The sequence below is a fragment of the Phalacrocorax aristotelis genome, chromosome 3, assembly GCF_949628215.1.
Source record: "Phalacrocorax aristotelis chromosome 3, bGulAri2.1, whole genome shotgun sequence".
In the NCBI taxonomy this organism is placed as follows: domain Eukaryota; kingdom Metazoa; phylum Chordata; class Aves; order Suliformes; family Phalacrocoracidae; genus Phalacrocorax; species Phalacrocorax aristotelis.
The window spans coordinates 92,066,613-92,080,760 of record NC_134278.1 but is presented as its reverse complement, the minus strand read 5'-3'; the positions used below and the strand labels follow the sequence as shown (position 1 = coordinate 92,080,760).

Here is a 14,148-nt window from a genome sequence, read left to right as displayed (position 1 = left end):
TTGCTGGGCTCTGGCAAGGTTGCCACTTACATGGCAAAGCAAGCAGAGAGGCCCAGCGTTGGTGTGGTTGTGAAAGGGCTGCCAAGGGATTGATGTCATGGAAAAAGCCAAATGGCTTGGGAAATCTCTTTATTTTATGTCATTTTTCTTACCTTGGCATATCCAATCTCCCTCTGAGATGATAGAAGTGGTTCATCCTGCGATTCAACTGCCCTTGTCTTGGGACCGCATGTCCATCTGTGAGAGGTTTCTCAGCCCTGCTCTTTGCCAGTAGCTGTCATGTCCTGTCTTGCCCTGTCCACCAGCTGCCCTTGTGGCAGCTGCTGTGGACAGCTCATGTGGGTGGCGGACAAGCTGATTTACTGTGCAAATAAAGGGGATGAGAGGTTGCCTGTCTGGATGTGTACAGGTCTTCCCTACTGCCCTCAGGTATAAGGCAGTGCCACCCACCACCAGCCAGGGACTTGCCCTGCACGCTCAGCTTGTGTACAGACAGCTGTGCTCAAAATGCCTCAGGGCTCCTCACATCTCCTGAAAACCTCCCATGTGGCTCCCATCAGCCACCAAGTAGCCCCTGGTCACAGGGTTTGGCCACACCCGTGCCATTCACAGCTTTCTTCATCTGCCAACAGGAAGGAGTGAGGGCAGGAGGAAGAGCAGGAAGAAGGGGAGGGACAGAAGGAAGGAAAAGAGGGAGGGAAGAAGGTTGCATTTGGCAGCTACCTCCAGCAGCTAGAGCCAGAGCAGCTGACAGTCACCGTGGGAGAGGCTCACAATGTCCTCAGCAACTTCCACCACTTCTTTGCCCAGCGGCCTGGCTGTTCTGACAACTTTTCCAGATGTGCTCTTCATTCCTGAAATTGTGAGTTCTGGCTTCTTCCTGGGGAGGGCAGATCCTGTTTGCAGGGCATCCAGCACGCTTCATGCTGCAGGTGCCTGAGGGATGAGACCTCATACAAAGCATGTGGTTCAGGACCCGTGCCAGGTCTCTGAGCCGTAGGGGTCTGAGGGCAGCCCCTGGTGCCTAGATCACTCTCAGAGAAAAGCACAAGCCCTGAGCTGGGAGCTCTGAAGCTCTCCTTTAGTCTGCAGGGGATTTTTGTGGTGTATCTGTAAACATTTTGTAATCTCCTGCCTAACAAAATGGAAGGGGTTGCTGGTAGGTTTAAACTAGGTTGCCAATTTGAGCCGATTAATTAATTGGAAGATGATTTTAGCAGCTGAAACAGGCAGAAGATAAATGGTTTGCTTAAAGCAGGGGCTAAAGGCAAGATGAAGTAATTGTTCACAGCAGCAAAGACTCAAGGCTGCTGAAGCCATTCTGCTCAGCTGCAGTGTTCCAGAGCTGAAGACACAGAGCGCTGGACCTGGGTGCGTGGGCAACAGTGGGTGAGCAAAGAGTGAACAAACACCTTATAACTTCTTCCCATATTGTAGTTTCCTTAAGCAGGAGAAGATCATAATCTTAATAGGTTTGGCACAGGTGATTAAAAGCAGTTGCTGCGAGCACTGACTAGAAGATGGAAAGTTTCAACTAAAGTCTTTTTCCTGTGTCTTCTGCCCATGAAGCCTGCTCTTCTCACAACAGTTTGAGAGGCTTGTTCCAAAGCCTGAGTACTTTCATCCAGCACTGAGGGGCTTGGCTGAGGGTTGTAGAATGGCACTCAGATCACTTAATGCTAAAACTTCAACTTTGCCCTTTGTGACCAAATCCTTCCTTGCCACCCAAGTCAGTCCACACTCCTGGGATTTACAGCACTTACTTCATTCTCCTAGCTGTCGAGCAAAGAAGAATTGGAGTAAAGCAGGCGTTACTGATGTATAAGGAGAAGTTTGCCTCAGCTCCTCCAAATACGCTCTGGGCACTTGGTCTCTGCCCAGGGCCTGAGAGCATGGTCTAGGTTTCCTGCAGCTGCATGAAGGTGGGTACAAAGTCCCTGTGGAGGTTCTGGTGGGGCAGACACTTGCCAGCCACCTCTACCACTGGGTTACGGTGGTCCTGGTGCTGAACATGCTGTTGGCATCAGCATATTACGGTTGTGGCTGTGCCTTGAACTGTTTGTAATCCCTTTCTCCAGGGGATTTGGCAAGGCAGCTTGCTTAATGAGACGAAAATAAGCACCCTATCCTCTGGTTTGGGTAAGATCTGGAAATGTGCATCCTAAAGGCTCAGGAACCACCTGGGAAAGAAGAATGTTGCATAACTGGATTTCTCCATCTCTGGAGGCGTTATGACTCTAGGTCGTCCAGCTGTATTATCTCTGTGTACAAAAGGGGCAGCTGCCTCATATCACAGCATTCAGAAGGACAAAGAGTTTCTCAGTCCGTAGCGGAATCCAAGGTTGCCTGCAGCGGACTAATATGGTAACCACAAAAATATTTGTCATTTCAAATGCTAAGACAGATGCGAAAAAGCCAGAAGGTCCTGCCCACAGCTCATACGATTGCCACATCGGGGTGTGCTGATTAAGAGCTACCATTTTTATTCTGTGAGGCTGGGTTTCATTCTTGTAATCTATTTCATTTGAAGAGTCTTCTGCATATCTGGATAGCCAGGCCTAGGTGGAAAAGCTGAAATGAGCTGAAAGCAGATATGTTTGCTTTGTAAAGGCTATTTAAAAGACTTTTTTTCCTCAGACTGTTGTCCCCAACCTGCTGTGTGTTTATTGGAAGCCTCTTGACCCTTTCCTCATTTTTATGACTCTTCTGAACCAAAGCCAGTAATCAAACCACGCAAACATACTTGTCTGAGTGAGAAATCGCATCCTGCAGAAAGGAGAGTTGGGGAGTGGTAAGAAATGAGAAGTGATACTTCTTCCCCCAACCTCTTATCTCACCCCACTTGTGTTGGATTTGAATGGAGCAGCGGTGAGGTTTTCTCCAGGACCTTTAGCTGCAACGCACTCATGGTGTCATTGCACGATTTATTACAGGGACTGGATTAGTTTTCAAGTGTCAGTCTTTGGTTGTTATTAGAGGCAGCAAAACAGCAGCACTTTGGACAACCTATTTGCACTCAGATATTTGCAAGGTCTCAACCGCATCCTTGATTTAATGTATCAATTTGTGTAATGTAACCAATGAACTTTCCTACAAATGTGGGTGACACAAATGATGTAACATTTTCTGAGTATTGTAAATCAGAAACGTTTTTCTCCACTTGCAAAAAGCCTCCAAGGAAATGGAAATGCCGTGATCTGTATGAGTTGGCACTTGGATGGTGGCAAAGGCTGGCCTGGGATACACTGGCGATCAGAATGCTCTTAGAGTCAGTGAGGCTGTCTTACCTCTGGAGATTTGCCTGCGAGCCCAAGACCAGCCAGTGATGAGGGATAGGTCCCCACAGCAGCACCAGTCTCCACGCAGTGTGCGTTCAGCCGAGAAACTCCTCATCATAGGATGCTGCATAGACTAAACTTTGCACAGGTTCAAGAAACAACTGGGCTGATTTGAGGCAGAGAAAAGCTGCTGAGTGTGTTGTAGTGCAAAGACACCGTTTGCAGCTCAACATTCTGCAGCATTGGACATTGTGCTCTCATCCTCTGGTGTAGGAATCTGCTGGTGGAGAAAAGGTAGAGCCTAGATGTAGCTGTCCTTGCGTTCCCCATCCCACCAAAAAACCCAAGGCAAACTCCCAAGCCTGGGTGAGAAGAATGGGGTCCCACCTGCGACTGGAGCAGCAGCTGGTGCATTGTGCAGCTCTGGTGTAGCCAGCGAAGGAAGACCCAAATAGCTGGAGCAGCAATACAAGTCCTCCTTCCCAGGAGAAGCTGGGAGCCCCAACCTTATTTCCCCTACCAGAGAGTAAAACTGGCGGTATTGCCTCTCTTCAGCTTGTTCTCTCTCCTTTCAGGGTAACATTTTCACGTGGCCTTCATTAAGGCCATGTCTGTGCTGTTTGTGCAGCTGAGCTGCCTTTGACAGCACTCCTTTCAGGTATCTGCCACACTGGGTGTGAAGCAAACATGCCCTACTGGGATAAGCTTCCCTGTTCATCGACACCAGCCTTCAGAAATGTCTGAACCAGCCTCCTGAGCACACTGATGTGGGGAGGGCATGAATGGCAGTGACACCAGGAGGCAGGGCCACAGGCAGGCTTTTTTTGGGTCAAGATCAGAGGCAGGTGCTCCCAGCTAAATACCCAGTTTCAAGTGGAGGCTGGGAAGAACTCAGAGGTATCCCTGCGCTATTGCCATGTGCAGTGCTAGCGCCAGAGGTGTGCGTGGCCTTTGGCTCTGCCCTGGATAAGCCGATTTACCCCATGCTTGCTTTCTCTCCCACTTTCACTTGCAGATCTTTGGGGGCCTTGTCTGGATCCTGGTGGCATCCTCGAAGGTCCAGTTACCCATGCTGCAAGGCTGGGTGATGTTTGTCTCTGTGTTCTGCTTTGTCATGTCCATCACCCTCCTGTGCCTCTACATCTGCGGTGCACATGGGGGCAGTAGCTCCTGGGTCACCTTGGTAAGTGGATGGGACAAACCTCAGGGCCTCTCCCCTCCGTGGTACCACTGGTATACAATGGTCTCCTTTGCTGCTACTGCACACCAAATTGCCGGCTGGGGCTTGCTTGTGTGGGTTCCTTTTTTCCCCCCTTTGCAGTGTGCTCCCTCCTGGGAATGACTGTGTCATCCTTGGTTCTTAGGCTGTCATCTGCCAGGAGACAGCATCTCTGTTCTACCTCAGTATGGCCGTGTTGGAAGCCTACTCCACCTATATCAGCTTTGGTCCTGCCAACGCCGTGATGATGACCGTCTACCAGGAGAATGTTGCTGCTGTGGTGAGTGCCTGGCAAGCAGGGGAAGGAGAGGGCAAAGCAACGCAGCAGGAGAGGGCAAAGCAATGCAGGAGGGCTGATGTGCAGGAGGTGGCAGCACCTAATGGTTTTTAAAACGGCTGAAGGCTCAAAAAAGCATGTATTTTTGTTCTTAAAAACTAGGATCACAGAAACATCTCCTGTGTCTAGTTTAAACGAGTTGAAGATGTTGTTGTGTCAGCTTGAGGGTTTCTAATGTTATTTTTAACTCTTTCAGAGGGAAATGAGCACGCGCATGTCGCCCTCCGTGAGCGAGGACGCCGTGCCCAGGCTGAAGCCCGCGCTAACCTCGAAGCTTGCATCCCGGAGTTGAGCACAGAGAGGCGTCACCCTGTGAAGGCTTGGTGTGTTGTAGCAGCTGGTGCTGTGAGGTCTGGCGGCTGGCAGCAGGGGGGAAGCGGCTGCTGGGGGGTTCCCTCATTTGCATAGCCCAGCCCCCTCCGCGTGCATCGGAACGCCTGGGTCCCCCCTGTGGCAGTTTTTGACCGGTCCCTGCCAGTTGGGTCAACGGACCCAGCGCAGGCGGCGGATCCCGCTGGGGCTCCTCTGCCTGGGGTAAATCCCTTGGTATTTGTGATTCAGAAGAGGTGAAAACCGAATCTACGGGTCTCCTTAGACAACCTTCAGGAGCTGTGGGCTGCAGATGGGGGGGCGCCCCCCTTGTCTGCTCCAGTGACTGGTCCCATCGCTGGTCAGAAGTGGAACAGCTTGAACAGGTGAATCTGCCATTTCTCTCCTGGCCGTTGTGGGAGCTGTTTCGGGGGTGAGGGAGTACCTTGAACTCACTGGTTATATTGACGAACTCTCGGTTGCCTAAATATGGGACCGAGGCTGGCTCAGACATGGGTGTCTACATTAGAGACATCCATGCTTAGTCAGATGAATCCCACCCCAATCTCCTGTGTTCCTCATCAGGTCTATGACAGCTCTGCTGTTAGCCTTTACTGAAGCCAAGTATGGTTTCTGTCTCTTTTCTTTTTCTTTTTCTTTTTTTTTGTTTTGTTTTGTTTTGTTTAACAGAAAGGAAACCCAGTCTTAGACATTCATTTGCGGAAGAAAGTTTGTGTTTGAAGATCACGCTTGGATCTTCAAGTAAGTCTAATTAGATGCCTCTTCCTCTCCTGTTCATCCCTCATAGGCTTGGGCACTGTCCGTTTGTCCTGTTTCTGAGGACCGCTGCCCAAGGCACCTAGCATTGCACATGGACAGCCTGTATCTCCCGTTGCACCATGAATTCTGTTAGCAGGAGTGAAGAATTTTTAGGGTATAAGCTAACTGAATTGCACTGAAGTGAAAAAAGTGCTGTATAACTTCCAAGAGATAAGAACGGAATATAATTGGAAGACAAATATTTTCAGCAAAAGATGCTGAAAAAGCATCTTTGAAAAATTATGAGCATAGCGGTATGGTTTTTTATTTAGGATTTTTATATGTTTTAGATTTAGAGTTTGAATTTCAACAAATTGAGTTGAATTGGTGTGGATAACATATTCAAAGGGCCACGTATTTCTTTCAAAGACGAATAAACAAAGTAGCACCTACAAAGACTGTTTTGGCTTTCAAGTGTTTTTGTATTTTTGAACCCAAATCTGCAAGTTCCTGTTAAATTAAAGTGTTCTAGAAAAATGTCACAGATTGTATGATCCACCCTTTCTAAAAAATTATTGTTGATGTTGCTTGGTTGGGCTGAGGCCCCTCAAGACATATATCTCCTTTTGTTCAGAAGACTCTCGGGCTGCAGCAGGCACCCAGACATCACAGAGATAATAGAGGATCCCGAAAAGAAGTCAGCAAGTTACAAAGGAGGAATGGGCAAGTAAAAGGCGAAAGCCTGAATCCCATCTGTCCTAAGCAATGATCTGCTCAGCTCTGGGCTGGTGGCACAGGCCACCTACAATTCAGGGTCTCGGGCACAAATCTTGCGCACTTAGGTGCTTATGTCCTTCCTGACAAAGGAAAAGAACATTAAAAGGAGATGCCTGTTACTTAGTTCAGTAAAGGGAAAAGAAACTTCTCCTTAGGTCTGTTTGCCTCTTTTGGAGGCTGGACTTGAGCACAAAGGAGACGAGTGCCCTAGTAGCAGGCCGCTGAGCAGGCTGAGGGGATGCAGGGAGTCTGCTCCCAGGGAAGCTCTTCCACTTTGTATAATCTAGTTACTCTTGTACTGGGGGTTTGAAGCCAAGTACCCAGCAGGCACACCATAACTCTTCTCTCTCTCTCTCTCTCTCTCTCTGGCCCATTAATTGTCCTGATACCACTCCAGATCTCCTGAAAGTGGGACGCCAACTGTTAAAGGGAGATTCTCGCCTCAGGACGCCTGCAACCTCAAGCTCAGCCTTGCGCGTGGTCCGTGAGAAAGCCACGGCTCCAACTGCAAATCTGAGTAAGTAGGGGATGCAGATATGGGACTATTGCAGGGAGCGCCTCAGCCGCTGGGCTGTTGGACAAGGTGAGACCTGTGCCAGCCAATTCACCTTTTAGTGCCAAATGCCTTTTGATAGAGATGCAGGTCTCCTGGGGACTGTGGGGACATGCTCCTCCTCCATCTGGAAAAGGTGGCTGAGCTCCTGGCGTAAGAAGGGCACTGAGGTTTAGAGGTCAGAGTTGAGGCAGGTATGGAAGATGGCAAGAGCTGTGATCTTTAGTAAAAAAAAAAAAAGTCTTTTTTATATTTAAGAAGCTTTTTTTCTCTCTTCTGCTCATTCGTTATGGAATATGAGTCAAATAAGAGAAACCGATGCTACACACACTGCACGCTCTTAAGTATTTGTTTTAAAATATGTGTGAGGTCAAGCTGGAGCAGGCTTTTCAGTTTGTGTATCTACTGCAGCAAATGAAGCAAAAGCCAGAATCCTGTGTTGCTCTTAAATGCTTTTCTTTACAGTTTTCCAGCTGTATTCCTCCTCCCCATGATAGAGTGTTGCCAGACTGATTAGAATACACAAATTGTATTCCCTTAATCTTCCTTCATAAACAGTGCCCTGTAATCCTGTCATCATTGTTGTTGACCAAATCAAAACATTAAAGAAAGCCTTTCTCTCAGACTGAACAAAGACAATCTTCAATCTAAAATATTTAGAATGCTTAGAGATATTTTAAGGCTTTAATTAATGTACTTAATTTAATTCAATAAATTTTAAATTTATTTTTAAATTTTAAATTTTATATTTTAAAAATTATTTAATTAAATCAATTTATTTAATTTTAATTTTTAAATGTAATTTTTTTTAAATTAAAAAACGGAAAGGATTTAGTTTTAATTAGGAATTAGTTAAATTAAAGCAATAAAAATATCAAAAGACTTGTACCCCTTTTTTAAAAGAAGAAAGGAATTTGACAGTTCTCAAAATTTAAGCATCATTTCAGACAGAAAGTAGAAAATTCTGTTTTTCCATTATCTGGCCATGTTTGAATTAAAATCAGAAATAGTTTCAGTGCTCTCTGAACTTTGTTTTTTGGTGACCAAATCACTCAGAAATTTTTTTTTTTGTGCTTTAGAGTGACATCTTTTAATCCTTTTTGATCAGTGTTGAGTGGATATGTCTCTATATTCCTTCTGTTTATATATCTGTATTTGTATGCAGGCATAGAAAGCTAAGGGAACGTCTTTATCTTAGCCATGCAAATCTGACTGATTTGGTTTCACTGTGGTATATGGACATTGGGGAAGTTGGTGGTTAATGGGCTCAACAGTGGAAACTCAGCCATAAACAACTAAGCAGGACTTTGCAGATAGCGGTGGCATTTTGAACATTTGCTTGCTTTTACGTACCTAGCTATATAAATCCTGGGGAAGCTGTGTTTTAGATGCCTTCAATCTCTTTTGGTCCTCACCTGTCGTTATGATTCCGAGATTAGGAAGAGCCTGGAAGAAGGGGGAAATGCATGCCCAGTCCCTGTTCCAATAAATAAACCACAATTATGAAAAGAAAATAAAACCCAGCATCTGATAGAGCAACTAGACAGAGGTTGCCCAACTTTGCCCAAAACTCTAGATTGTAGAACTTACTTTTCTCAGGTGTGTTGGGTGCAGGGGTTAGGCAAGGTCTCCTGATGGAGGCAGGGGAGCTGTGGGAAATTCAGGCCTGTTTGGATTCCACTATGTATGTAGCAACGGGTGACAAAGACGTGCAGGCACCCTAAACTGGGTGAATCTGTGGAGGAGCTGGAGAAGGCCCTGATAAGCTGAGAGGACAGGAACCCCATCTCCTCCCCTGGTTCTTACAGCTGGACGCAGTGCGTGTCCCAGGTGGTGTGATGGGGAGATGATGTGCAGCCTCCTCCCAGTTCAAAGCTAAAATCTGGCCCTGAAAATCCCAGGTGGATCCTTTCTCCAGTAAAGCAGAGAGCAGAAGAGAGCTTTGCTTGGGCTGCTTTTGTGTGGACCCTGATGTCTTTTGTGTAGTGTGAAACACCCACCCTGGTCTTTGGAGAGGAGCCAGGCACCGAGCTCTTTTAAAGCTGACCTGCTTCTAGGCATGCCCAGAAACAAGAGTTTCACATAGCTGAGACACTCTGCTGATTGAGAGCGGGACTTCTCAAGTGAGGTGGCAGATAGGGAGAGCGCTACTTCCAAAATTCCCCCCGTGGAGCTGGGGCCCTGGCATCCTTTCATAAATCCTGCTCCAGCCGCTGCAAGGTGGACATCGCTTCCCCAAGGAGCTTGAAATATATTACTTTTAATGTGCTGTAACAAAACAGTAGATGTACCATATAATACTGTATCTTAGGTGTACTGTTATGTAAGCTGTGTTTAAAGGAAATGAAAATTCTGCAGAGTTTGTTTTGTATTTTATTTGGATTACAAGCCTTGTCTTGCTTCCATGTTGAGGCATTTCATTACAGGTCATCTGTTCCTCCCTTCTGAAATTCTCTAAGTAATAGGAAGTTGTTGACTTTCGAAGTCTGGGCACCTGGCACGCTGTGAGTCTTTGTTCAAGTTGGCAGAATACGGTGTGACCGCAAACCCTCAAGGATTAATAGGCTGAAAAAGCACAGGCTTCATGTCTGTCCTTAGTGTTCCTTAATGCTAAGAGTGCTACTGGGGGGAAAAACAAGCAAATGACAGCAGTCGTAACTTGACATTCATTGCTTTGAGACCCACCTTGTCTTTCTTTATAACTATAGAAATATAGTTTAGGCAACCAATCAATATACTGGGTAGGGTTTTACTGTTCGTTTCAGTAGATGGCACTTGATCTCTATTAGTTTTTTGTAATAATTTCAAGGTGTGCGTTACAGTAAATGTTTGACTAGCTTTATGACAAATTTTGCTTTTGATCCTGGGATTGCAGGGCTGCTTAGTTAGTTACCTCTCAGATATGTTTCTCATTCTGGTGGTTTTCTCTTCCCTGTTGAAAACATGTAAAACTGATTTAAAATGTTTTATGCACATTAGAATGAAAACCATGTGCCTTATATTAAGGGTGATTGTGCAAAAGCTTTCAGCTGAATCAGGTTGAGCATGTGATTTCGTGCGTTTGCATATATGCTGTGGACACATACCTGCAGCATTTGCTGCTGTGAATGCATGCCTGCGGGGTTTGTTGCTGTGCACCAGCCAGCCTCTCTCCTCCTTGTGCATTGGACCCAGATTTAGGAGATGTGTTGAAGAGGCCTCTGAAAGCCCTTTGTTAAACTTCTGCCACCAACATAACGGGACGGCTGGGATGTTGACCTAGTCTATGACGGAGTTCACTCCCTTTCTGTGTCCTGTTAAGTCATCCCTGCAAAGATTATGTTTTCCAGCTTCTAAAAGTACTTCTGACCAGCCTATTCATTTCTATTCAAGCAGACCAGGTAGTACTGCCAGGCATATGAGAAAACTCCTGAGGTGACACCACATGCTTCCTTGTTAAAGACTTGTCCGTAGGTGGATTTACACATCACGGACGTTTTTCCAAAACTGTCATATACAAGTTGAGTATCATGTTATACATCTATTGGTATTTCTTGAACCTCCAGTCTCAATGTTTCTAATGAGGTTGGAGTAGCAAAGTAGCATCCTTCCATCTCTGACCGAAAGAGCCTTTTGGTTTGAACAGAAAGATAAGTTGTCCAGAATGTTCTCTTCTCCATGAACATGTGTTCCCCCAACAAAGGTCATTTCAGGATGAGAAGGGAAAATTGCTGGCAGCTGTTCTAAAGTGGTGTTAGAAGAGCTCAAACTGCATATAGAATCACAAAAAATAACTAGGTCAGGCGAATTTCCGTACGAAGAATCTCTGTAAGGTACATAAAGCAGGAAAAAAAACCCACCTTGTAATGCTCTTTGTCTGTTCCAACATCTGCTCGTGGCTGCTCTGCAAATCCATGAATTAAAAACAATGAAGAAAAATGCTGGCTCAGGATACAGTGATATGCAGAGTCTACATGATGGCTCTCAGCCAATCTCAGTAATTAGTTTGTAGCTACTGTTTTTAGAGATGAGCTTGACTGACTGCGGTTTCACAGCATGCACAAGCCACATTCCATATTTATTTTGAGATCTGCAGTGCTTATACTTTGCATGAATGCAGTTCAGATTACTACCAAAGCTATAGTATTTAGATGAGATTGGAAAACTGCTTAATGAGATAAATTTTGATTATTTGAAAACAAACTTTCTTCCAAAGTAAGAAAAGTAGGTGAACTAGATGAGCAAAAACCAAGATACATAATTAGTTTAGATCACACAACCAGCAGTATGAATTGAGGGGATCAAGTAAAATCAAGTTTAGATCTAAATGCAGGGAAGCAGGACCTGCGTTGAAGTTCTTCCCCAAAGTCTTCTGCCTGGTATTGAGCTGGAAGTCTCCTCACCCAGCAGGTTTGAACAGTTGATGGTCACCCACACTGAAAGTTTTGCTCCACGTCTTCTCTGACTGCATGTTTGCCAGCTGCAAATTTATCAGCTGTTACTGCGCTGTGCAATCAGCTGCAACATGATTAACAGATCTGTCTGATGAGAGGGCACAGGCAAGCAGTCAGGTAGATGTCCACCCAAGAGTGATAAGTGATAGCTTCTTTGGCCAGCGCAGTGGGATAGGGGAGGGGATGCTGATGCCAGGCATTGCTGTGCTCAGGTTCTCACTGTCATTCTGGGAGCACAACTTGCAAGTCTGAGCTTGATGACTAAACTGCATATAAAATAAGAGGGGGTGGTTAGGTACTACAATCCAAGATTCACAGCAGAGAGCATGCCAGGCAGGAACGCACTTCTACCAGTCCACAGGAGAGGCCAGAGAGGCGTGCCCGTCTCCCAGATTTGGCCACCTACTTGTACCCTGCTTGCGCCCATGCACGTGCCTCACATTCACTCTGAACCTCTGTACCAGAGCCAGACCACCTCTGTGAGTGCCAGCAACCAGCACGTTTCATTGCTTTGAACTACGGCCAGCACTGGTGCTACCACCCACCCTGTTTTGTGTGGCAGCTGAGCAAGTAGAGCTCGGGGAAAAGATCTGAGTTCAGTGCCCTCCTTAGACCAAAGGAGTTCAAATCCACACCTCTCACAAGAGTTCTCAACCACTGCAACCTACAGAGCATCATCAGCTTCCTCCACTGGCTTTAGACCTCGTGGTAGTAGAGGGTATCTGTCGGACATGGGCAGTGGCAGAGCACATGGGAGCAGCTTCTCTGTCACACAAAGAATAGAGCAGTCTACGTGGACGAGAGTCCTGATCCTTGCTCCCAGGATTATATCTGCATTTACGCAGTTACTGTTGGATGTGAAATTTATAGCAAAGTGCAAGGCAAGAGTCTCATGTATAGTAATAGTAAATCGCATAGTAAGTCAAAGGCCAGGGACTGGAACAAAAACACGCTGTCAGCTGAGCTTGACACTGTGAATTGAGTACATTCCCTGCTGGCAGCCTTTGCCCTCAACATGGGTCATTTTTTAAAGGGTGTTATCTGAAGAAAAGCCGGAAATGCTGAAGCAAGACTTCATCACTTCTGTGCAGCTTCTTTTTCTTACATTTGTTCGTGCATGTGAGCAGTCTGGTTTTCTTTCCTAGATTGCTTGTGGTGTATGGTTATTGTGTGGATCTGTGTAAGAAATGTATATACTGGCTCCATATACATACGTACGTATGTGATGCGGTTGCATACTGTCCTGGCAGACCAAGTATACCTAAGCTGTTCTACCTTGCCCAGCCAATTGCAGTGCTGTGGCAGGACGGTGTTAGCTCCCTAAGCAGTGGTCCTCCAACCCATGGGGCAGATGTGCACACACGTCTGACCTACCCTCACTGCCTTTTCTGCCTCTGCCTGGGTTGTGCCAGCTGGCACTGCCTGCACTCCTCATCATGGGCAGCACAGCATGCAGTCGTGGGGTTGCAGGCTCCCCTCTCCCCTCCATGTCAGCTAGAGCTAGGTGACTGTAGTGGTGCTGTCAGGGCAGCAAGGAGGCTAAAAGGCAGTGCAGAAAGCATGATGCTGTTTGCAGCACTCTCTTAGCTCAGTGCCGTTGCCCACTGAGCAATAAAGTGCAGGGACAGCACTTGATACTGCACTATTTCACTCCAGTGTCTTGCAGGCAAGAAGCAATCCTGGAAAACGTTGCAGTACTTTGTTGGCCATCACTGTGTTGTTCTTCCCGTTGCACAGAGCGGTGCACAGCTCTGCTCCTGGGGAGTGGGTGTGCTGCTGCTTGTAGCCTGCTGCAAGGTGGGCTGGGGCCAGAGTGACGGGCCTCTCAGTGTTGGATGCCACTACGCATGGCATGAGCGTTTCCGTCAGAGCATAGTGCCAAGTTGTCTTGCCTGCCAGCACTGTGACACTGAGTGGCTGCAGCATGGAAATATATGTATGAATGAATTTCAACTGAGATCCCGCTTAAGCTGATGATTCAATATGTGGTATCCTTTGTGGGAAATGTTGGGTAAGACAATCCTCTTAGTCAGGGGAGTCTCAGATCAGGGCAAAACAAGTGTTATAGCCAGTTGAGACAAAAGAAATGGTTTTTGAGAAATGGCAGCCTCTTTCATGGTTAATGCTGCTTAGGTGGGTTGTTCTGGGACTTAGATGCGTGAGCTTTCGCAATCACATTGTCACAGCGACAAACCTAGTCAACTGGGGTACAAGCCGTGCACATCACCATCAGTTCTGCAAAGGATTTAAGAAAGACTGTGCAGCTGAAGGTTTATCCACCCCAGTGGGGGATGATGGTATCTGCAGATGCATCATGGAAAATATAGCAAAAATGGGGTTCATGGTAAGTCTGCAGCTGCTGGCTGGGGGTGTCTGTGCGTGAGACGGCGCCCAGAAATTCTCAGGTGAGAGATGCTCGCCCCGACCAGCTGTTTAAAGGATGTTGGAAAGTTATTTCCATTCCCTCAGATTAAAGTCATCGT

General features: G+C 46.6%; 1 protein-coding gene across 1 annotated transcript in view; it reads left to right on the top strand.

Moving 5' to 3' along the window:
- Positions 1-775: 775 nt before the first annotated feature.
- The window catches only part of LOC142055655 (syntabulin-like), a 55,449-nt gene continuing 42,076 nt past the window's right edge, over positions 776-14,148 (top strand). Inside the window, exons 1-3 of the mRNA XM_075089772.1 lie at positions 776-862; positions 4,294-4,461; positions 4,643-4,788. Of these exons, the coding sequence (XP_074945873.1) occupies positions 776-862; positions 4,294-4,461; positions 4,643-4,788 (401 nt within the window). The remainder of the gene's footprint in view (positions 863-4,293; positions 4,462-4,642; positions 4,789-14,148) is intronic.